At 43.6% G+C, this 26,115-nt stretch overlaps 1 protein-coding gene across 1 annotated transcript in view; it reads right to left on the reverse strand.

Annotated features, from left to right (window-relative positions):
* The window catches only part of trpc5a (transient receptor potential cation channel, subfamily C, member 5a), a 99,673-nt gene that overhangs the window by 45,572 nt on the left and 27,986 nt on the right, over nt 1-26,115 (reverse strand). Inside the window, exons 2-4 of the mRNA XM_056369951.1 lie at nt 7,364-7,405; nt 5,452-5,554; nt 4,421-4,671 (exon numbers count right to left, since the gene is read on the reverse strand). Of these exons, the coding sequence (XP_056225926.1) occupies nt 4,421-4,671; nt 5,452-5,554; nt 7,364-7,396 (387 nt within the window). The 5' untranslated portion in view covers nt 7,397-7,405. The remainder of the gene's footprint in view (nt 1-4,420; nt 4,672-5,451; nt 5,555-7,363; nt 7,406-26,115) is intronic.

The following is a 26,115-nucleotide window of genomic DNA, read 5'->3' on the forward strand; positions in this document are numbered from 1 at the left end:
TAGAAATAATAATCAAATATTGTCATTTATTATCTGTTTATACACCAGCCTCCACTTACAGTTATTGATAAATACATTAATAAACATTTATAGCTGGAGCAACTTCTCTGAAGTGTGTTGTTGTGTAAATCGTTTATATAGTGTTTATGAATACGACACAGTTGGATGTCGCGGCACATAGGGCCTCCAAAGCCTTTGATACACACACACACACACACACACACACACACACACACACGCACACACACACACACACACACACACACACACACCAGAAGGAGTGTGAGGAGCAGACTTGAGGATGAGGAGGGAACGAGGAAGGAGGGAGGAGTGGAGCGAACATGTGTGCACTCTTTCATCTCTCACGGGGAGGATGAAGCAGAGTGCTTCTCCTCATCCTCCTCGTCTCATCTCCACTCTGTCTCTATCTTCCTCGTTTCACCTCCTCCTTCTCCTCACCTCCTCTTTTCCCACCTCTCCATCTCCCGCATCCCTCCCTTCTTCATCCTCTCCTCACTCTTTTTTTCCTCCGTCTTTCTCCTCATCTAACCTCCTGCCATCTTCATTTTTTCCGTCTTCGCCTCCCCTCTCCTCCTTTTCTCTCTCTCCTCTTCTTCCACTCCCTCTCTCTCTCGCTCTCCCTTCTTTCTCCTGCCCAAAACCTTTTTTCCTCATCTGATCTCTCTCTCTCTTTTTTCTTTTTCCTGGCATGATAAGGAGTGTGAGAACAGCTGCCACGGGCTGGACATCACACAATGATTAAAGAGACAGGCAGAGAACACACACACACACACACACACACACACACACACACACACACACACACACACACACACACACAGGTAAATATAAATGGTGAAAACATTGGGTTCTTTTATTTTGAAAACAAAGTATATTCTATCACTACAGTCCTGACTGTCTGTGACGGCTACGGCGCCCGTGTACATCCCAACGTGTTGCCATAGTGATGGACATCAAACATCGCTAAGCAACATAAAACTCTAACAGAAACAACTTCAGGTCTTCAGGAAACCGACGCCGCTCTGAGCGTTGCTACAACATGTGTCTTAAAACGTCCCGAGACGATTTAATGAGTCTGTATGAATCCGTCTGTTACTTCAGCACCACGGACAGCGTCACGGTTTCATCAACACATGGATGGAGGTCAACGACAGATTGTACTGACATGTCTATGAATAAACTGGAGAAATCTGTCAAATGATCATATATCTTTAACAAATATACACAAAATCCACAAAACTACTGACGGTACAACTGAATTTAAACGAGTCAAATATGATAAAAAAAACGGATAATTAGCCGCTATTTCTTTAACGAGGCCCAGAGACCAGCAGCAGTAAACCAGGACCCTACCTGACCCTGTAAGAGTCAGTACAGTTTGGATCCGGCCCAACTTGAGTCTGGGGGTTCAGTCTCACATTTGATGGGACTCAGAAAAACCTATTAAAAAGTGGAACACCAGCAGATGTAGAATTTGTCTTCCAATTATTTTTTAATGCCATCTTCTTCCCTCAGTTTACAGTTTGATATAAAATCTACACAAAACGTTTATTTCTATTTCACTGCCGACTCTAAATTGAGTTTGAATTTGGCTCGTTTTCATCTTGGCCCGCATTTATCTGAAGCGCTGTGTAATTATCCTCTCAATCACCCATTCACAGGCTGATGGCAGCGAGCTGACGTGGAACCCACTGGACTGAACGCTGGGAACAAATATGGGAGTCGGCGTCCAGCTGGAGGGGAGAGGTGAAGTCAGGCAGCAGTCTACAGGAGCCGCCGCCGCCGCCGCCGCTCAGTTTCCATCCAGCAGTAAAAAGAAATAAAAACAGTCTGCAGTTCATCAGGAGGAGCCGAGTTTCCTTCGTTAAACTGGATCTTTTGCAATTTGAGAAAAACGAGAAAATGAACCACAAAGGAGCTGCTGGATTTCTGTAACTGAAGTCATTAAAAGAAATCAATAAAGAGAGAGAGAGAAACGGCAGAAAGTTTGTGCTGCACGTCGTCTTTTTCCGATCCAACTCTTAACTCAGTTTTGCATTTTTAATTTTTTAACTCTTTAGTTTTTCAGTAAAAACAAATACAGGATTAAAAAGAACTTAAAAATGACTTCTACCTGCACTTTCTGTCTTCACATGCATAGATACACACACACACACACACACACACACACACTTAATCTTTTTTTCACACACTTCACACATCAAAGGAAAGTGAGAGAGCGAGTCTGTAAAACCTCTCCTCATCTGCATAGCTCCCTCTCCCTCTCTCTCTCTCTCTGTGTAACTATCCCTCTCTCTATCCCTCCTTCATTTCTTATTCCCTCGCTCTCGCCACGTTTTTTTTTTTATTTGGCTTTGCTCGATTGTCACCATCTCTCTTTCTCTCTCTCTGTTATCTCCCTCCTTCATTCATGCAACTCCCTCTCTCTTCAGATTTCATCCTCCCTTCCTCTACTTCTTGACTTCCTTCCTTCCTTCCTTCCTTCCTTCCTAGCCTCGCTGCCTCTTTCTTTCCATTTCCCTTGAGCCGTTGATGTAGAAAACTGCATTTGCTCGTAGTTAATCATGAAGCAGGAGAGGAGAGGGAGAGAAGTGATGAACGGAGGGATGACGGATGAAAAAAAGAGGGAGCGAGGGAGGAGGATGAAGAGAGAGAGAGAGAGAGAGAGAGAGAGGTAATAAAAGAGAGAGGGGGAGTCAGGTTGAGTCAGATGGAGAGGACGGCAGAAAGGTCAACAGTTTTGCTCTGCAAGAGAAGATAAAAGGCATCGACTCTACCTGTCAGCTGATAAAGAGCAGTTTGGAAAACACACACACACACACACGAACACACACATCCAGCTCTTAATATAGGTATCACATGCAGGAAAACACATGAACAGCCACTTTTACTCATGCAGTGGTTACACAAACAAACAAACGTGGGATTTGAAAGATTGTAAAAGTCATAAAAAGCTAAAAAAAAAAAACGAGGAGATCTGCGATATTTTTATTTTTAGGTAAAATATCTCGCTCCTGTGGCGGAGCGCTGCAGTTCATTAGAGCGCTGACGTCTGTGTTTTTACTGACGCTGCACACTGAGTTTATTTTCCTCCAGCCTCCAGAGCAAACTGGAATCTTTTCCTGAACTTTCAGCTTCAGCTCGTGTCCGTCGCTGAGCTGTTTGTTGTGGACGATTATTAACGTCACATCCACCAGGAACGCAAACATCTGCACCTCCCAGTTAAGAATTATAATCATTATTAACACTGCTCACCACTTAAATGTCGTTGTTATTGTAAAATATCAAATCATTTTATTTCCAGATGCTAATAATGGAATTAAACTCCTGTTTAATAATCTATAAATGATAAAAACAGTTTAATGTTAATAAATATCTGAGTGGAAAAGTCTCTCTGATCATTTACGTCTTAGAGCATGATGACATTTTTCTAAATCTCTGAGAGTCTGTGTGTCTGTCATCTCTGTCTGTGGTGAATAAAACAACAGAGAGAAGAGAGAAGAGAAAAGGACGAGTGGAAAAAATATGAAAGAAAGAAAAAAAAAGGAAAAAGAGAAACAGAAACGCAGCGAGAACAGATTTGTTCCCATCCGCGTCCAGCTGAGAGGCGACCAAAACCTTCCCACAATCCTCTGCTTCGGCCAAGGGTTGGTTGCCATGGTGATGTGGCACCTCGCAGCCTCAGACGGTCCAAGAATTAATGTAAAAGAAGAAGTCTCTGTTTCTCCTCCCTTATCTTCTTCTTTCTTTATTTTAAAATATCCTCTTGTTCCCGACCCATCCTCTCTCTCTCTCTCTCGCTCTCTGATCTCTGTCCTTGTCCTATGTCTCTCACCCTCTCTCTCTCTTTAGCTCTACTCCCTTATGATTCTCAATCTCTCTCACTCTTCTTGCTTCCTCTCTCTCCTCCTCGAGCCCCCTTCACACCTACATGTTAACCCAACTCTGCCACACACACACACACACACACACACACACACACACACACACACACACACACACACAGAAATGTGAAGGCAGACAAATACACTGTCTGTCTGTAAATCCTATTTCACAGTGTGTCTATAAAGCGAGCTCTTTAATTTTCCCTTCTCTCAGCAGAACGTGGCGTGGAGCATTACAATGAACGGCTCTACGACACATCATCACACACACACACACACACACACACACACACACACACACACACACACACACACACACACACACACACACATTAAAATGGAAAAAGACGAACAGGCGCACATTCATGGATGAGTAAACGCAAACATGTGCATGCCTGAACGCTCCTGGATGAAACAGATTAACATACATCCATGGAGTACTCTCTCTCTTTTGTTTAAACACACACACACACACACACACACACACACACACACACACACACACACACACACACCTGTTTCTCGCCGCTGGGCCTCCTGTGTGACAGCAGCAGCTCGACGGCGCCCACCACCTCCTTCCTGATGGCGTAGAGCAGGGCGTCGCCCGTGTGGATGCCGTGGTCGAGAAGGAGCTCCATGATCTCCAGGTTCTCGTTCTCGATGGCGATGAGGAGCGCGCTGCGGCCCAGCGGGTCCAGACAGTTCACGTCCATGTTGTAGTAGACCTCTGCCTCGCGCAGGGCGTGCTTGACGCCTGCATAGTCACCTGGACAGAAGAGAGGGGCGGGAGGAGACAGGTGGTTTTTTCTTTGGGCCTAAAACCAGCTGTTCATGCACTGGTAGTTTGGTTACCGTGGTTACCATATGATTAAAAAGAGCTACATGTAAGTGTTTCTGTTGCTACATAGCTATGGTTAGCATTACCAGCTGTTAACAAGTCTTGCCAAAAAGCTTGAACTATCATCTTCTTTAGGACAGATCGGAGACTACAGTTACTCGGTATCAGAAAATGAAGAAAATGGCCGACCGGGTTGGGGTTAGCTGGTTAGCGTGCTCACTTTAGTAGAAGTAAAGAAGTGGTGGAAATAGAAGCAAAAATGAATAAACTCACGACATTTCTTCTAGATGGGTGAGTAAACAGCTGCTAATGGTGGCTATGTAGCACTAGCAAAACTTAGAAACAGCTCCTTTAACATGAGCATCACTTCCTGGATACAGATCGCCTCCTGAGTGGGTGGAGTCTGAGACCATTCAAACACTCCTGTGATCATTTTGTTTTTATAACATCGCCCGGCACCAAACAGGAAGGTCGTGGTTTGAATGTGGTCCTCGTGCTGAGCGAACAGTTTGGTTTTCAAGGACGGCGTCAGGACAAGCATCTGCAGCAACACCTGAGATGACACCTGTGAACTGCAGGCTACAGCAGAGTCTGACCGACCAGCTGCTGCTGCTGCTGCTCAGCCATCACAACGCATCAACTCAGCATCGTTTAACAGGTGAGTGGATCAGGAACTATGTGTGGATGGATGGCTGTGTTTGTTTGTACCTTTCTCCACGGCGGTGAGATAGGCCCTCTCCTCCGCAGACAGCTCCACCTCAGCCCGGACGATCTGAAGCGGGATGCGGTCGCGGTACGGCGAATATGTCGCCTAACAACAAAAACAAGAACAATGACGACAGAAGAGGAAAGATGTTAAAAGTTTTTTCTGTTGTGTTTCTGTTTCTCTTGACCACCTTTACAGAGAGGTCAGAGGTCAGGAACAACAAGGGTTCACTTTCAGAGTGACAGAAAGAGGAAGACTCGATGTATAAGCAAAGTAAGTCAACTGAAAACAGGTTGAAACACCTGCTCTAGCGGCATCTGGTGGGTAAAAGGTTAAGGTGCATAACACATAGACCATATAACATGAGCCATGTTAACTGTCCAGTATCAACCATCAATTTATAAACAATAAAAACATACAAAAATGACATTATTCTGATTTTTAAAGCACCGTGTGTTTACTCTTATCAAACCACCAGTAGGTAAACAAAGTCTTGTGCACATTAAAACCAAATTTTATTCAGAATGCAGCATATTCAGTTTAATTTCTACCTCATCTTATTGAAATATTGAGCCTCTAGACCTAATACATTATTTCAAAAACATCAGATATAGCTTCTTGTCACTCGAAAATAATTAAAAATACAGAAAACAAAAATAATTACTATTGTATAGATCTTTAAACAAACTTTATCAAGTAACTAGTTTCATTTAAAGGAGATATATGTAAGTTTTTCTGTTTGCTATTATACGTCCTATGAGCAGCACTGCTTCTTTAGGGTAGACCGGACACTGCAGTGACTCGGTATCGGAAAATGATTGGAAAAAGAATGGCTGACTGGTTTGGAGCTAGCTGGTTAGCATGCTAACTTCAGAAGAAGAAAAGAAGTGATAGAAGTAGAAGTAAAACAAAAGGGTTGTTTTCCCCAGTTTGATGCAGGAACTCGCAACGTTTCTTCTAGACTGGAAAGTAAACAGCTGCTAATGCTAACGCTAGCTATGTAGCAATAGCAAAAACTTACAAATAGCTCCTTTGAAAGACCTGCATCAGTTAATACAGGAGGAAATGTGCCGACACACACACACAAGCTTATCTGAATCAGTCGTCTGGAAAGTGTCTTACTGCAGGTTAATTGCCTCTCATTGGCTGAAAACATCAAAACGCCACATGGTGTTAAAAATACAGCAGCGGTACAGAAACAGCAAAGTGACACTGCACAGCTAACAAGCTGAAACTATAAATATTTGACTCCCACTGTTTGGTTCAGGGATTAAACCGGTTTATAAGGCAAATAAATCAGCTGTTTGTTTATTCACAAAAATGAAATTCTCTCTTCTTAGTCCGGTTTATAGGAGCAGGAGTCATTTTTCACACAGTGGTGGATATTTTATCTTAGAAGTCAAGCCTTCAAAATCACAGTCGACATCATCCGTCATCGTAATTAGAGCTGAACAACACACAGGTCACACAGCATCGGCTGCTGTTCAAAACATGGATTTAGTGTTGAAGTGACCATGAAGTTACAGTGAGCAACATGTGATCATTACACAGCACAGTGAAAACAACAGAGTTTGTGTGTGTCCTCTCCTGTACTTCTATCTCTCTGAGGACCGAAGACAGTCTCAGACTTCGGTGCCTGAGGACAAGTCGTCGCATCTTAAGACCTGGTTTTAGTGGCTCGGTTTTCTTTTCAGCGCCCGTGTTACTGTTTGATAAATATATTTTTTTAACCACTTTAGCAGCTGCATGTGGAGACTGACATTTTCTGTCAAAAATAAGTCAGAAATTCATTTGTTATGAAAAGAAATCCAACATTTGCGTCGCCTGAAAACGCACTAGCAACGCAGGAAGTGTGTTTTCAGGCGTTTTAATTTTAAGAGAATCAATGTAAGTCCATACAATGTCGTCACTCACCTTCTTGTAGTACAACTGTGTCATGGGATTCATCTGGCCTGTCTGGAGAAAAGAAAAAGAGAAGAGAGGGTTGGGACTGTGAGGACGAGCAGGAAGAGGAAATACAAGTGATGTGAGAGAAGTCAACCTGAAACACACTGTCAACTGTGGACTTCAGCTGGAACATTAGTGAGAGTAGAAGAGAGCGATGTGGAGAGGAATAATTAATTAGCATTATCTCTATAAGTATATTATATTTAACAAAGCAGCGATGATGAACGTTTTACTCTTCATCTCCTGATTTATTAACATTCAGCAGCAGCAGCAGCAGCAGCGGTCGTCACACACAGGTTCTTAAAAACCCTTTGATGCCGACCACCGCAGCTTGTTTCAGAACTGGAACTCTTAAATTGCGAACAGAAACTGCTAACAGCTAACTCAGTATGTTATTGAATGTTTGTCAAAATGTGAACAAATACAGATTGAACTGGAATTACTGCCTCGCCAAGTTGCAGGAAATATCATCACAATCTCCCTGAGTTACAGCTTTGAATCAAGGTGTTTTTGAACATAATGATGTCACGGTGATGATGACCTTTGACCATCATTTGGATGTAAAATGTCATCACTTCATTTTATCCTCAAAACTGTGTTCATGACCAAAAGTTGAATATTGCTCCTGACTAAAGGAAGTGAAGGCGTCTCAGCGTCACCTGAGTCTGTCTGAGATGTGAGGTGCTGCTGTGAACCAGCAGACAGCAGCTCTGTGCTGTAGGTGTGTGTGTGTGTGGTGTGTGTGTGTGTGTGTGTGTGTGTGTGTGTGTGTGGGTGGGTGTTTTTTCTTTCTTTCTTTTTTTTTTTAGCAGAAATAAAAAACCCTCCAACCTGAAAGTGAACTGACACAGTGGGAGGCGTGATGGACGGCGGCCGGGTGAAGCAGTGCAGATTAGTGACTCTCCGCACATTCAGCACAATAAACAGCATTCAGACCGCGGATAAGCCTCATCGCACAGTATTAGTGTCTCGTTAATACGTGTAATCCCCATGAACCACTGCTTCCTGGAGAACCTTCGCTTGTTTACCAATTTGCGTGTGTTGATTTGTGTAGGTTTTCTCACGTTGACTTACTGCGCCGTAATTACCCCACGTTTGTTTATTCTGGGAGTGAGCGCTGAAGACAGATGCATCTGGATTGTTTTACATTTTCCTCAGCGGCGTGGGATTAAGTTTCAGGAGCAAGAGGAAGTCGTCAAAATAAAAGAGATGCAGATAACAATCTGTGTGTGTGTGTGTGTGTGTGTTGTGTGTGTGTGTGTGTGTGTGTGTGTAAGTAAGAAAAGAAAAGAAAAGAAAAGAAACTGAACGACTATTTAAAGTTGGACATCTTTGAAAAAGTTCTGGTGCAAGACGAGAACAGTCTGAACTCAAACGTGAACACCTTTAACAAACTGCACAGATGTTCACTTCCAGCTGTTTCCTCACTGGTGCAAACACGTGAGGAGGTCAGTGAAGGCGCAGTCTGCAGAGTTCACTGCCTTTAACTACAGATCAGTGGGTTGGACTCCTGTGAGCAGGGACGGGTTCGGCGGCCGGTTGGATCCAGTACCAGTCTGTGAAGCACCAGACTCCTCAGGTCGTTTCTTCAACCCTCCTGAAATAGCGCCGCTATGGCGACACGCGTGCGGGACTTCAGTTGCCATGGTCACCATAGAAAAGGTAGTGGCTTGGTTTGCGTCTGTGATTTGGGTTATATTTGGCCATTTCTTCTAGAAAAAGACTTAATGATTAACCGATCATTAAAACAGATGATGATTAACTTTACTCCTTTTGACTAATTGATTACTGCTCTGATTGTTTTCAGCTCTGCTTTTGATTCCTCGGCTCCTCCACAATAAAAGCGTTTACAGGTAACCAACACCTTCTGTAAACGCACACGAGTAATGAAGTCATAAATCACACAGTGACATTTTTTAACCAAATTTTCCCAGAGAACAAAACAAAGTATCAGTTTGATCAAATCCCGAATATGAAGACCAGCCTCCTCTGCATCCGTCAAAGTGTCTGAATCGTATTTACATCAGTAGGAAAGTGACACAATCTAACCCACTTCCTGAAACACGATATTCCTGTTTGTCCCGCCGCTGACGACAGATATGCTAATGTCACAGATGTGGGTCGGGACTCAGTCTGACACTGTAAACTGAACCTATTATTGCCTCTGAGATACAGATCTGCATTTCAACAAGGCTGTAATTGGTTGGGGGGGGGGGGGGCGGGGGCGCAGCGGGGGGGCGAGTAAAATGCTGATGGAGCACAGAGAGATATTTTTGGAGGCTCTGTCATCTGAACATGAAGAATTAAAATAAATGCAAATGGTCGGTCGGAGGACGTGAACAGGCCTGACTCTGCAGCAGCTGGGAGGCGCCACAGTGTGAATACAGATGTGACAGAGAACTGGGAACAAAAGAAAAGAGCAGCTGCCTGCTGGTCGCACTAACTCACTGTGTGTCGTCAGTGTGTGTGTGTGTGTGTGTGAGCTTTGTTCAGGTGTTGTTTGGTGTGTGTGTGTGTTGATCTCTAATGAAACGGTAGTTACAGATTCTGTGTCACACATTCTCAATTACTTTGCAATTTGCCGCGGATCTGTTAAAAACACATCACTGACACTGTTGATGCAAATCCACCAAATACTGCACAGATCTACCTCCGCAAACAGCTCCTCTGCCACATCCTCTGATTTCAACAGTTAGAATAAAAGCTCTCATGTAAAGAAATCATCAGACAAATCATCACTGTGATCACCGGAGTCTGGGATCTCTCATGAAACAGTCACACGCCGCATCTGCAAAAGTGTCAGGACGATTTCATCCAGCGCAGCAGCTGCTGTAGCCTTTAATACCCCCCTTATATCCGGGAGAGACCATGTGAGATTTTTGGGAGATAACAGTCTTGTGATGTCATGTGACTTTTTGGAATGATCTAATAATACTCGTTTTTTACTTCGCTATTTCAAACTGTGTGAAACAGGTGAATGGAAACACGCCTATAGTCGCATTGGAGAAGCTGCGACCGGTGACTCGAAGGCGGATCTTCCAGCTCTGGTGCAGAACCTGAACTGATCCCGAATGATTGCATCGGCTGACTTCCGGGTTTTCCTGCAGCCTCCTCACCTGGAGACTTCAGACACTCACACCTGGTCACATGACGAATAGTCTCATACATGAGAAAGCAACATCTCTGCATCATTTCAAACAGAAGTCTGAGAGAACTGCTGAACATCTGAATGACAAAAGCCACGAGTCTTGACAGACAGATGAAGCCATCGATGTGAGAAGAGAGACACACGGAGATCTGGACTCAAATCATCGTCGGATCTTTCTTCCTGCATCATTTCAGCTCCTTATTTTAGAGCATGTGTCTGAAAACGTGTCTGAGCTTCTCCACGGAGCAGCGAGGTGAGTTTCCTGCTGCTGCCTTACAGTCACAAACTTCTAATGAAGCTGGGAAGGAAAAAAATATATGTTCAGTGCTGACTCACTGCTCCAGCTCAGGAGATCCTGGTGGTTAAAACCTTTAAAATACTCCCAGGCCACACACACACACACACACACACACACACACACACACACACACACACACACACATTGCGGCTAAAAGACACACACTCGTGGCTCTTCATCCAGTCAAGTTCAAACACAGTTCACAAACCACTGCCAGAGAGACACGTGTCCTGGAAGCTGGATGGGGCCGCGGAGCCGCTCAGAGTGACCGGCTGTCGGTCGGTCTCCGCCGGCAGAGAGCGGCGCGCCGTCGTGGTCAGGAAACAGCGGGTTTATCGGTCAGGGAGCGACGCTCCGCTGACGCCGCTGTCACCTCAGAGTACTGAGGTTGTAAGAATGAAAAGACTGTCAGTGGCCTCCTTTGTCAACAGCTGACAGATACATTAATACCTCCGGTTATGAGTCTTTTTAAGTGGACTGGAAACACTTGACTGAACCGACAGAGGCCGTTTCCATGGTGCTTGCTAGTATGAACATTATCAGAGGTTATTTACAGTCATTTCCAAAAACTGAACGCCTGAATACTTTCACTTGTTCGTTCACTTCAGCAACAATGAGGCTGATTAAACTGTGTTCACCACAGAGGAAGAGACGGGAGGAGAAACTGTGACCCCAGCATCTTGTACGTGTCTGACCTTTCTGTAACCAGCTGCGGTTTTGCCATTTTAATTTAGCTGATTTATTTGCAGTGAATGGATTCGCAGCCAGGATGACCTTCAGGCACCAGCAGGGGACTGGCCTGGCCTGGCCTGGCCTGGCCCGGACTGGCCCGGGTTAAACTGAACCATTATTCAACTTCACTGTAACTAACTGGAAATGACTTGACCTGGTATTAACTTCATTTAATTAACAGCTGCCAAGTGTGTTTAAGTAATCACCTGGTAGGAGGGAGGACAAGTATATTATATGGAAGATTAAATCTGCATAAATTAAAAAAAATAATTATTTCAGCAGTTGCAAAACTTTTTTAAAATTCTCATTATATTTCTTCTTCTTTATCTTTTTATTATTTCTCACTGAGATCTTTTTCAAAGACAAAGACACAGTCGACAACAACTTCACAATACAGGAAACTGAGAATATATGTTGGTATTGTTTGTTTAGAAAAAGACAACACTCACTTCATCTTTTAACTAAAAACCAAAATCTTTCTTTTCCTTTAGGTTCGTCACCACGAGCAACCTGCTTCATTAATGTCAGACTGACGAATATCCAAGATCAGCTGATTTAAATCTTTATTTGGGCATTTTTCTTTCCCACTGTTGTTTACTGTTTGTGCTGCTGCTGCTTCTGTCACTTTAACAGATGAGGGGAATTTTCTCGCCTCCTAAAGGAAAAAGGTTTTGCCGTTTCTTCAAATATATTCTACAAACATTTCCATTTTCCACTCACATGATACTGAATGTTTTCAGGCACATTTTAGATCCATATTTCATATTCATATGAAACACTTCAAGGCTGTTTTACAGCGAAGCAGCTCAACTAATTATATTTTCATGCATCCCAGTACAGAGATTCAGCTCTGGGAGGTCGACGTGTGCAAGAGAATCTGAAGCTTTAAAATCCCACAAATAAATTCAGTTTTTAACCATCCTGGACAAAAGTCACAGTTCCTGCTTAAGACTAATGAGGGAAACTAAACTGAGAGTCGGTGATTACCCCTGAAAGTCTGCAGCGAAGAAACACCAGTTGTGTTTCCTGTTAGATCGAGATGAAGCAAAGGACTGCTGCAAAAAGCTCCTGCAGCCGAGTCTGAACTCAAGGTTCTGCCCTCGTGTCCCGGGGTTAGAAAAAACAAGTGGCTGTCTCTCCTCGAGTCCTGCAAATAACTTGACTGAAGCTTTGTTTGTTTGGGGAAAGAGCTTCGCTGAAGGACTCAGCGTGTTTCACAGGATTAACTTCCTCTGCTGATCTTGGGATTCAAACCATTAACTGGTTCTGCGGTGGACTACAGGCGATAGGGATCTTGCTCACGCCTGCATTTCACGCCGATGAGGGTCTGTTGACGCCTAAATGATGTGGACGAGATTAAATTATGTGAATGAGATTAATCCTGCGGGGGGGGGGGGGGGGGGGGGGGGGGGGGGGGGGGCGTGCAGTTGCTGGAATGCAGATGCATTTGAGATCTGCATAGTGAGGGGGAATTTATGCTGACGGCTTTACAATGCTCCAGTGACTGTGGTACAGCAATGCAGATAAACTCCCTGCTTGGCTCCTATCTCACTCCATCGCTCCCTCCTCCTCATTTTGTTCCTTTAATTTCTCTACAGCTGAGACAATCTTTTCATTTTTCTGACATCCATCACTCATTTCCTGTCTCTCCTGTTTCTTTTTGCGCTCCATACCTTCATTTCACACACTGCCCCCCCCCCCGTCTCTCCTCTGCCTCCCCACCTGCATTTTGTGCATGTAACCGTTAGTAACCACTCTACGTTTACATCCCTCTCTCTTCTTATCTCTCCTCCTCATAAATATCTCTCCAGTCTGAACATCTTCCTGCATCTTTCAGATTTTCTGCTCTATTTTCTGTCTTTTGTTTCTATCTCTGGAAAAAAAATTAAAAAATAAAACTTGTTTCTCCTGATAATTCTCGTGTTTCCGACTCATTGCCTTTTCTTGCTGTTCCCGTCTTGTTTTCCCTCCTGGCTGCAGTACAAATTATTCTCCTCCACTCGCCACATCTGTCCCTCTCTCTTCCCCTCCTTGGATTTTTTAAACAGCGGTGCTTGTTTACAGTGAGTATCAGAAGTATAAATCTTCTTTTAAGTGTACAAACACAATATGCAGCTAACCAGTGGCTGTGCAGCGGGTCACGCTGCAGTGATTCAGCCTCCAAGTGGCAACGACATGAGAAGCTGAGAAAGCATCAACTTTATGCAAATGTCCTCCGAGGTGCAGGAGACGTCCCAGAGACAATCAGTCGTGCTTGTTTTGACTACCCTGGGAGATGGGAGCGCGATGATGGGTTGCATCATCATCATCGCGGTAAATGGCCTCTCTGTTCCACGACAATGAATTACTCTGTTGTGCGGCAGCAAAGAGATGAAATAAAAACTAAAATTTGACATGAGTATGTAAATGAGGCGCTCAATCAAACGCACCTTCTACTTTGAGTCTGGAGACGTTCCAACATCATTTCTTTCTTCCAGATTCCGATACCTGAACTTGGGTATCAGCCTCGTACTGATCAGATACTATTGCTTTGTCTCTGTCCATGTGTAGTGTGATTATAGATCAGCTCTAGCTTCTATATTAATACTGTGAAAGTATCAAAGCCTCAGTCCACAGAGAAATGCACACAGCCTGTATTCAGAAACTGAGCCTTAAAACCAGCCGTCAGGACTTCTGGAACTTTGTGATGTCACAACAAAGCAGTCACCAAGCCCCGCCCACCTGGACCCACCATCCAACCCTCGCAGGATTTTGTCTGAAAATTTGCTATATTTTAATTCAATCACTCAGAAAACAGTCAGCCAATCAGAAGAGAGGCTCAGAGCGTCTCTTACTCGACATGAATCAGTAGCTTTCAGCTGTGGAGCTCCTCACTGGCTTCTGAGATCAGTGTTAGCTCTGATGTGATACACAGTGCATTAGTTTACCATTAGAAGCTCAGTGAAATCTCCATAATGTGATGACTGCTGCGAATAAGTGGCTGCTGAGATATTAAGCTCATAAATGGTTTTTACAGACTTAATCAAACGGCTTGAACCAGCAACAGAAGTACTACAGGAGAACTAGTGAAGATGCAGACAGCACGGAGTGATGTGTTCACAGTGATGTCTTCACCTCTAATGCTGTATGAGTGCAGCTGACAGGTGATGCCATCACTAAGCTTAAAAAAAGTGCACAAGCTGGATCTGCAATGTAGTTTCCATCTTTGATCTGCGCGTCTGCAAACCTCTCTGACCCACAGCTACCCACAATGCCCTTCTGCAAAGACGATGTTTACGTTTACACATGCATCTTTGCAGGAGCATATCTCCAGAAAATAGATAACTTTTTCCTTCCTAAATTTTTCCTAAATCAGAATATCTATCAGCTCGACATCTGATTAGCAGAAGCTCTAATTGTAGATCAACTCGTCTTCATTCAAAGAGCAGCAGCAGCTGTAACTTATCTCCACTCAGTCTACAATATACGAACAAGAAAACGCTAAAGTTCACAACATGAATCATCTTCTCGGTGATGATTAAAAACCATAAACTGGTCGAAAAGGAAATAATGACACCATGAAGTAAAATACTTAATCTGATATTGTCCATTAATTTGCTGCACAGCTGTCACATTTTCTATTTATCACAATGAGCCAATTACCAGTGAAAAATAAAAAGAACTTCACTCCTCCGGTGTCCGACGCAGCTGGAGCCTGCAGGTGGAGGAAACAAACGTCCCCCTGCTGCAGCAAAGTGGCCGCATGTGTTGGCAGTAAATCATAGACGAGGTTTTATGACACTTGTAGTAGCTGTTAAAGACTTTGATGGACTTGGCCCCGAGTGTATTAATGACCCGCCTGCTGCTCTGACTTCCTGCCAGATTTAGAGCCAGGCCTCGGCGCAGGTCGGCCAGCGGCAGCGAACACCAGCTCACGACTTCTCTTCTTAGCCTCTAACTTATTTTCTTTCTTTTTTTAAATTTTCATCACCTTTGGCTCAGGGATTTTATTGTCCGCAGATTATCTGTTAATGATAATAACCGTGAGCTGCCGCCTCGATGCAAAGTGCACAGTAATTATCCCTGGAAACTTTTTTTTTCTCATGCACCTTAACAGGAGGATTTTAATTCCCAGCAGAGTGAATCACATGTATCAGCAGCAGACGTCATGGACACACTGGTCGTCTCGGGGCGAGACAGCAGCAGGAAACAGTGGAATAAGCACAAAGTGTCCCGTCGTCTTCAGCCACTCAGCAATAAAGCCTAATGAGAGAAAGTGCTGTGAGCAGAACTTAAGAGCCAAGCTTTTACTGCTGCTTATTACATGTGGGTGGTTCTCTCTCTCTTCTCACCTTTACCACTTCTCTTCCTCTTCTTACCCCCCCCACCCTCCCACCTCCTCATCTGTCTCTCTCTTCTTCTAAGAACAGGCGCTCAGGTTCTTTCTAATGTTTCCCTGCAGCCTAAACACCCTCTCATCCTTCACACGTCTCCCCCACACTCTTATCGCTGCTCGCTCTCCGTCTTCACAGCTCTCTTCCCTCCATCGCTGACCTTTCTCTCTCTTTTTCCTTCAGTCTGAACCTTTTCTCTCTCTCTCTCTCTCTCTCCCTCGCCGCTGTCTCTTTCCTCCTCTCACTTGTCCTTTCACACAAACTTGTTCGCAAAGCAGCTTCGACGATGATCGATAAACCTCGGTGACGTTTGTGCCTCAATACACTCTTAAATTCATCAGACGTCCAACGAGCCGTCCAAATTAAATGACTAATTACACACTTTCTGACGCCCTTATCGGCTGGTTAGTGTTAGGACACTGTGCTCGGTTCATATGGTATTTTTAGTGTCATTGTGTGTTGCTTTGGATGTCTTGTCTTCCCTCCATCTATTAATCCTCCCTTCTTTTTTATCTTTCTATCCTGTGCCACCCCGACTACCTGCCACCTTCTCTCTAATCCTCACTCTTTCCACCTCAGCTTCTCTTCGATCTTCCTCTTCCACTGCTATACTTTTATTATCCCTTCATTCATCCCAGGTATATCCCCGCATTACTTAACCATTTATCTCTCTTCCTCTCCAGCTGCAATCCATCACTCCCAGTGGCCTCTGGTAGTTTTTCACCAACTGTCTCCCTCCATCTTTCCTGCGCCTCATCAAACTTGAGGTCAGGGTTTGAGTTATTGGGAGGCCTCGGGGGGGTAAGATTAAGACTTGGACCAACTCAAAGGAGGTACAATCTATCTAGCTTGTTTGATGCACTTTACTTTCTTATCTTTTTCTGAATTAGATTCTGTTTCAGTATCTACAGATGCTAGCTAATGTTAGCTAGTTTCTAACCTTAGCTTTCAGTTACAGTTTAGCTTAACTAATGCTAGGTAGCTTCTTAATTTCGCCTTCTGATAAAGTTTAGCTTAACTAATGTTCGCTAGTTTCCAACTGTAGCCTTAAGTTACAGTTAAGCTAACTAATTTTAGCATGCTGGTAGCGCACCCTTTCATTTCCATTACCAATATAAAATGTCGAATATTATCTAATGTTAGCAAACACTGGAGTAGTTGTTGTAGAAATAGAGTTTAGTATTTCATTCATGTGGTGGTTGAGCTCGTCTTTTACCTTTAACATTAGTTTTACACCTTTGATTTCACTCTGAATTCAGGAGTTTTACTTGTTGGATCATTGAATAATATAAAAAATGAAAATGCATTTTCTCCACTTTTCTCCATTTCCCCATCAAACTCTTGTGTCTCTCTTCCTCCTCGTCTTCTCGTGTTTTTCTTTCTCTGTCTCAGCCTCGCTCTCGCATTCTCCTCACAACCTCACCCGCCCCCCCCCCTTCATCCCAAGAGGACAGCCTGTCTCCCGCCCTCCCCTCCCTCCATCTTGCCCTTTTCCTCCTGTCTATAAAGAGATGAGTTTGCATAAAAGAGAAAAAGGGAGGAAAACACACACAAAGCAAAACATTCTTTTGTTGAAATTATATGTTTAAACAATGTGTTAGGTAATAAGATGATCTTGTTATTTCCTGTTTATGTGCTAAAGATAAACCCACCTGATAAAAGCTCCTAGAAAATTAGAATTAAAATATGTGGCCAAACTGTTACACAACAGTGATCTCTGTCGCCCCAACTCAGTGTAATCAGAGCAAAAGGAAGGAAATGTTAACGGTGACGACAGAGCGGCAAAACTGCTCTCAGGTAAACACGACCTGAGAGTTCACATTCAAATTAAAAATGTAGTGAATTATGGGTAACACACAGGGCTCCTCGTTCATTTCACAGAGCCCACGGTGTCGACACAGAGAGGGGTCCTGTCGAACAAATAAAAACCAGGCAACAAAAACAGCAGCAAAAAAACAACCAGTGTCCCGTCGGCTTATCGTCTGGAAAACTGCAGAAATAGATTCATCAATATTCAATATTCCACTGATCTTCACTGTGAGAATATTATTCTGCTTCTCTGCAAAGTCTTGGATTCATCAAATAATTTTCAGGTCACCGTTTTAATATTTGACATCGACCAAGACATAAAACTTCTCTCTGTCGGATTAACATGAATAAATAAAGTCACAGTGACGCTGCGGAACATGCAGTGTGACATGTTTCAGAGTGAAACTAGACATGTGGACAGCGAACAGGAACGAGAAGGATTTAAATCAAATCCTTCAGATTTGGTTGGACAGCTCAAACAGTTTAGCGAACACAGCGCAAGCACTGAGCTGAACGCCTCCACCCACACCTCCCACAGCCACGCCGCTGACGGAGGAGGAGGACGATGGAAAAATGAACACATCAAAACCTGAACCAGACTCTTTAGCTAGTCACCTCAAATCACACGTGGTTTGACGGATTTAATCTGATCGCCTCCGACTTAAACAATTATTTAACAGTTTTACAGGAGGAGAATTAATGGATAAATGTTCCATAGCAGGAAGTTAGGGGCGGAGTCAGGCACTGCCAAGATGGCGATGGCGGAGCAGCTCACTCTGAGCTTCAAAACAGCTCTTCAAGAACCTGTCACGGATTTATAAAGTCTATAGTTTTATATCAGAGTCTGGACCATTGGTCAGATGAAACAAGTCGTAAGAGGATGTCACACTCGGCTCTGGGAACAAGTGTCAGACATTTTTCACCATTTTCTAGCAGAACAAGAAAAATTAATTCAATCATAAAAATTTGTTGGTGCTGGCCCTAAATTTTTGCATAAGAATTGAACTGGTAACAATGTGATCAAACACTACAGGCCTATACCAGCAGGAATAACGTGTTGTAAGCCTTCAACGTAAACGTGGAGTGTATTTTATTTTCTTTACCTGCAGCACCACACACACACACACCAATGTATATCACTAATGTCAGTGTAAAGCTGCCCTTATTGATCCTCAGGCAGAAACCAGCTCCAGCAGCAGGGACAGTGTCAGTTTCTATCTGCAGCCCTGTGACTGTTCGCTCATGATATGAGACATAATGAAATGAAATGACAGATACAGCCCGGGGCAGAGGTAGAATGGATTTCCTTTCTAATGAGAGCGATTGGAGAAAGAAGGGAATTTAAAAAGGAGGGTCGCAGATTATAGGACAGAGGAGGAGGAAGAGGGAGTAAAGGTGGAAAGAGGTGTTTCAGTCGGCAGAACCATTCATGCTCGTTTGGCCCTGCCCCGAAGAAGGAGCTGAAAAGACTGATGGGTAAATAGAAGAGAGGGAAATGTTTCAAATGGAGGATCAAAAGGAAAACAGAGGCGGAAAATGGGGTAAAATGGAGGAGAGAGAAGGAGTTGGGGGGGATAGAGGAGGAAGAAAGGAAGAGGTGAATCTTAATGAGCCCTCACTTCATGTTCAGAATAACCCGAGAAGACGACGAGCTCCGCTCTGTGGTGTTGCGTTCGAGGACTGTACCGCTGCCGCTTTGATGAAAAAGGGCAAAAAGGGTGAAAGGCAGGGCAGAGGGGGATCTTAATTGGAATCTTAATTAGTCCCCAAACAACTTCGACCCTGAAAATCTAACCTGAGGAGGCTCAGAGCTGCAGCTTTGATGCAGGATGGAGGAGGGTTTCGGGGTGGTGGGAACATACGCTGAACGTGAACAGCACCATTCATACGATTAGTGACGCAAACATCAGAGACAGAAGTTTTAACTCTCAGTCATGAGATTTAAATCTTCGCCTCACAGATCAGACATGGGAGTTTCCTTTTCTCATTTATTTATTTTGTATTCAAAGCAACTTGCAGTGGAGTTTGGGATGTAATCACACCTGCTGCATTTATGTTGATAAAAGGTAAAAATGTGTCACAGCAACAGATCATGAATGAAGCATCGTTGTGCTACAGAGACGCTCTGGTCTACAAATCATACTCTGTTTGTCTGGTAGCCTACAAGCCCCGGCGAAAATCACATCAACATCATTTTATAAATTACTTTTTTCAGTGATAATGAAATACAAAAACGAGCATTTCAACTGAAATCATGACTCACATCACAATCGCGAAAAAGTTTAAACTTATAAGAGTTACAAGAGAGAAGGTGGTTCAAATGCAAAGAGCAACTTGAGAAATCAACACTAAACCAAACACAACAGAAACAACAGAAACAACAAAACCAAACCAAACTAAACAACAACCACTCCGACATGTAAACCTCTTTTCTTTCCATTTAACTTTCCTTTAATTACAGACGAACTCGGCCCGGCTCGGGAAGAAGGAGGAAGGAAGAAGGAAGAAGGAAGAAGAAGAACATGAGACAGGAGAGAAAATTCTGGCAAATAAAACGATGTTGGCAGATGATGCAACCCTTGTTGTGTAACGCTCTAAATATAGAAGCAAAAGGCATTCGGCATTTGGGGAGACGAGAGACCGCCAGCTGAACTGAAAATATCTCAACCCCGGCGCTACCTGCAGTCCTGGGGGAGCCCCTGCCCCTGTCTCCCTCCGCCTCTAATCCCTCCACCCCCCACCCTCTCTTTCCTCTTCATCCCTTCATCCCTTCATCCCTCCCTGCGCTCTTTGGTTTCATGTCACCATGACTAATTACACCTTCTCCGTCAGCTCCTCCGTTCCTCCTTTTCTCCCCTAATCCCACTTTTTTGTTTATTTTCCATCCTTCCTCTTCTTTCACTTTGATTTCCATACTTTCTTTTCGTCTTTCTCCCCCCCCACTTCATCCATCCTGCCATCTGTTATCCGCTCCCTCCATCCCTCACCTCTTCTCCTCCACCTCTCCATCTTCTCATTCATCTCCGCCCGTTGTCGTCTCCTCCCTCCATCCCTCATCTCTTCCCCTCATCCGTCTTACCGTCCCCTCTCCTCCTGACATTTATCCACCTCTTCTCCTCTTCCTACTTCTTAAATCCATCTCTCCTTCCTCTGTCATCTTAATGATTCATCCCGACAATCCTCTCCTCTTTTCAGCATGCGTTTGATTTAATTAACATTCCTCTCCTCCTCCTCCTCCCCTTCCTTCATCTCCATTGTTCTCTCTCCTCCTTTCTTCTCACATTTTACACATCGAGCAGAGGTCAAACTAAACATGGCTCCCGGCTGCAGCGACGTCAGCGACACCTCAGACTAAACGACAAACAGCGGTGAACAACAAACTGTTTCCTCTGACGGAAGAAAGACTGGAGTCACTTCTCTTCTCATCATCAACTCTCTCTCTCTCTCTCTCTGCTCTAATTTAAATTCTGCTGCACTTGAAGAGACTTCAGTCTGTCCCAGCCACAGAGCAAGATTTAATTAAAACTCATCTGTTTATTCAGCGCTTCAGCCGGTCCCCGGTGTGACACATTTCTGTTATTTTGGCTGAAAAAAAATCCTGGCAGTTGGTTGTTTTTCATTTGGCACAAGAGACCAAAAGTTAGCGTTTGATGCTGGTGGAGAGGACGAGTGCTTTTTGGAAAAAAAATAAATAAAAAGCTGCTATGATTAGAAAGTGAGCGTGACTTGTTAATCTTTGAAAATGTAAAAATAGAGGCATTTGTGTGTTTTTAGCTGCAGCACATGTCGTGTTCATGTGTGAGACACAAGCAGCAGACTCTTGTCCAGACTGGTCCAGGCCCAGGAGCTTCACTGATATCAGTCCATGAATCTCTGGAGGAAACGTCCAATCAGCTTTGATCATCACGTGGCGATCACATGTTAGTCCAAGGACAGAGTAGAGGTGGGTGAACTGTTCTTTTTGTGTACAATCATATTCCATGATTTGTATCCTGATTTCGCTCTGATTTTATTGTGAAAATCCTGACGGGAAGTGACGCTTCTTCCTGATGTTTGGTCGCATTGCAATCTGACTTTTTGCTCAGTTCATATGCAGTATTCGTTTGGACGGAGCTGTTATTTATTCATTAGCTGCTTTATTTAAGTGTTTTGATCTGAAAGTTCGGTCGCTGCCCTGGCTCGCCCCACTTCCTGTTTCCCTGCCTGCAGCAGGTCTCTCATCACAGTCTTGGACCGCAGCTGGTGGTTCTTGATTTGCTCAGGTGAAGAACTGGTTCATGTGCCGCCACGCCAAACTCGCCGCACAAGGAGTGCCGTCACCAGCAGCAGTTAGCGGGCTAGCTAACTGACAACGGGCTGATTAGCAGTGACCGAACTTTTAATAATAACTTTAATAATATAAGTAGCTTTTAAATCACGCAATTCATCTGAAAAGAAGAGCATAGTCTAAAAGTGAGATCGTCAGAAAAATACTTTTAAAGGAAAATAAACAGGAGAAACGACGATTCTGTAAAATAAATTTAAGTAAAATAAGTGAAGACGTTTCACTCCTCCTTCCTTCTTACCTTCCTTCCTTCACTCCTCCCTTCCTGCCTTTAATTTAGTCATACATAATTATACAGTGAGCTATAATTGAATTTGTTGCGCTACATCAGTCTTCTTAATTGGCCTGGTCTCCATGTTTCTGTGTGTGTGTGTGTGTGTGTGTGTGTGTGTGTAGGTTTATGTGGCTCTGCATGCCAATGTGATGTTGAAAGAGTATCGATAAGTATGTGTGTGTGTGTGTGACTTTATCTAATCAGTCGGTGTGTCATGATCTGGATCGTTGGACCTGGCATTAAGAGAGTGAGATGTACACACACACACACACACACACACACACACACACACACACACACACACACACACACACACGGGAGGAATTTTCCTAAACGGTGATAAATGGAGCTATTATCACATCTACGTGTGGCGTCAGGTTGTGTCGTTTGTGTGCTTGTGTGTAAGTGTGTGTTAAGAGAAGTGAGGATGCTCGTGAGTGCGGTAACACCTTTAAATTCTTAGCACGTTCAAGAGTGTGTGTGTGTGTGTGTGAGTGTGTGTGTGTGTGTGAGAGAGAGAGAGAGAGAGAGAGAGAGAGTGTCTAAACAAAACCCATGCACCTCGTGAAAGTGTTTGCCGCTGTTTTCCTGACGTTCAAACACACACACATCCCTTGTGTGTGCTTAGTCATGGCAGAAGGAGGCAGAGCGATCGCCATGGAAACAATACTCGGATCCAACCAGTCAGAGAGCAGCGGCGGTTCAAAGGTTAGAGCAGCAGAGGTTGGAAGTCCACGAGTGACGCAGCACGGCGAGGACTTCTGAAGTGCCTCTCAGCAAAGCGTCCTAACTGCACAGTTAATAATCACTGTGAGGACAAACAGTGTCACGCCGTAGGAAGCGCTCATTAACCGTTGTCACGTGACAGACCTCCGGGAAAACTTTAGCTGCTGATGACGAAAAGGAAGAAAGGAAATCTGAGACTGAAAAACTGATTACAGGACTAATGTAATCAGTAGATATTAGAGGCGGATACAAGATGAGGGGAGGAACTTTAACGTTTCAGTGTGAATAACAGAATCAATAGAAACACGAGAAACACAACCACAAAGAAAAAACAACAGAAGTCATTAGATCGAAATGATCCGAAACAAAATGTTTTGACTTTCCTGTGTGTAAAATAATCACTGTTATTACAGGAAAGATGACAGCAGGTGTCACTGATGCAAACAGCTCATAAAGACACACTGTATGTTTACCTTTATTTTGACCTCGTAAAAACACTGAGGACATCAGTGCGTAACATCGGTGTCGGAGCCGAGATACATTTATACATCTTCAGTTCAGTGAATGAGTTTGTTTAATAGTTCACGTGACTGAGTTAAAATAAGAGCAGAACAGTGACGTAGGTTACTGTCGCTTTAAGAGAAATAGGGTTCTATGAGGAGCCACAAGGTTTTCTTACAGCATGAGGATTAGGAGAACCGAACCTTGAACACTCCTGTAATAGGAAGAAACACAGTTTGTTTTCTGTGGACGTTTTCCCTCTTCTAATTAATGTACACAAGCGAGTGTAGCCACGGCGATCGTTGAACCTCAGCTCTACAACTGGATTAATTTAATTATAAGTTCACCATATTAATTTGTGTTGTACATCAAGTGCTGTGATATTTTTAATATTACTTATCAGTTGCAGCACTTTTATTATTATTTCATATATAATATATATTTTGTAGGTGTGACATTTACAATCACTGAAGCTGTTGAGGCTGAATGAGAACGACTCCCTGGTGGAAGAGGTTAACACTGTTCAGTTCTCACATATGGTTTAATGTCCACATACTTTCGGCCGTATACTGATCCATTCAGTTGATCTGAATGTTGTTAAACTCTAAAAAGAAATGATCATATCTGTTGTTTATATGTGAAGATGATCGGATCAATAAACTCATGCACATGTAGGTTCACCATGTCAGTCGCCTTGTTTACATGCTGTTGTGATTACTGTGAACACACACACACACAGACAGACACACACACACACACACACACACACACACACACAACACACACACACACACACACACACACATATAAGGGCAAGCAAGAAAGTCCATAAAAACAGGCCACAGGCTAATTAGCCACCCCTGTACGCAACCTGTGTGTGTGTGTGTGTGTGTGTGTGTTTATGTGTGTATGTGCTGGGTTAATTAGCCAGGAAGACAGCAGGCAGACGTTAGACAGCTTCCTTTGATCTAACGCCGCTAAGTACTTCCTGGAGACACACACACACACACACACACACACACACACACACACACACACACACACACACACACACACACACACACACACACACACATGACCATCCTTGTCAGGACATTACATTCATTCATTCATCATGGAGTCAAACCTAAACCAGGATCTCAGAGGTTCCAGACTGTGGTCCCCATCAGGACGACTGGTCCTGGCAACGTCTGTGTTTATACCGGCAAGAGGTAACATACACACACACACACACACACACACACACACACACACACACACACACACACACACACACACACACACACACACACACACACACACACACAGTATATAAAAGAGGCCACATTCTGTTATTGTTACTCTGACAGCAGAGAAGTACAACAGACTTTCTAATTATGGATCATTGAGCTAAACTAACAGTGTGTGTGTGTGTGTGTGTGTGTGTGTGTGTGTGTGTGTGTGTGTGTGTGTGTAAATTTACAGTACAGCAGGTCAAAGTGAAGGGCAGTGAAGCACTTAAGAGTTGAAGCAAGTGAATAAGAAGCAACGAGAGAGAGAGAGAGACTAACAGAAGGAAGAAAGATGGTAAATGATGGAGGGAAATATAATCTTTCTCTCTCCATTTGTCTTTCCTCACTCCTTTCACAAAACTTTAACGAATCTTTTGGAGAAATTTTAATTAAAACATTTATTAAAGTTTATTTTTACAGCTCAAGAAGAAGAAGAAACTAAATCTGAGAAACACGACGAAGAACAGAAACTCAAAGACGGACGTAAAGGATCTAAATAAACCGCGATGTTTACGGCTCTACAGTGAGGAAAACAAAGGCTTTGACACCTTACCCCCAAGGCTACCTCAGGTCTAAGACCAGCGTTACCATGGTAACATGGTAATCAGTGACACCTGCGCTGACCAGTAGCACCAGACAACAGAAAACAGGGAGACGTGGCTCATCATTTGTGGTTTGCTGACACTGTTACGGAGAGAGCAAAGAGAAGGGAAAGAGTTTTTAAGAGACCGAAATCTGACTTTTCTTTTTATTGTTTCAACGTCCCTGTGGAGTCGGATGTGGTGCCTCAATCTGCCATTTCTTTGTTGTGGAGAAGGTGAGGTGAGGTCGAATCAGGAACGATAAACCAGCGCTGAAAGAGCATTTCTATATAATAATAATAGTAATAATAATAATAATGGTGACTGAGCGCCTGGGAGATATTAGACATTTTTAGCGGCTGTGTTTGAAGAGAAGCAGCTGATCATCAAATCAATTTACACACTGGATAAATATGAATGAGCGGCTCTATACATCATGAGCATGAACGTGTCACGAGGGTGTGAACGCCGTGTTCCCGTTAGAGGCGGCCTGATGGATTTTCTCTGGAACGTGCCGAAGGTTATTTTTCATACCTTGATCCGTATCAGCTTAAGTAACTTTTAATGAAGTGGGGTTTGAAATTAGACTCTCTCTCTCTCTCTTTCTCTCTCTTCTTGTCTCTTTCTTTGCCTTTCCTATAAAAAATAACGTGATGTGGTCTCTGTCCATTAAGTAGCTATT

This window comes from Seriola aureovittata, chromosome 23 (genome assembly GCF_021018895.1).
Source record: "Seriola aureovittata isolate HTS-2021-v1 ecotype China chromosome 23, ASM2101889v1, whole genome shotgun sequence".
Lineage (NCBI taxonomy): Eukaryota > Metazoa > Chordata > Actinopteri > Carangiformes > Carangidae > Seriola > Seriola aureovittata.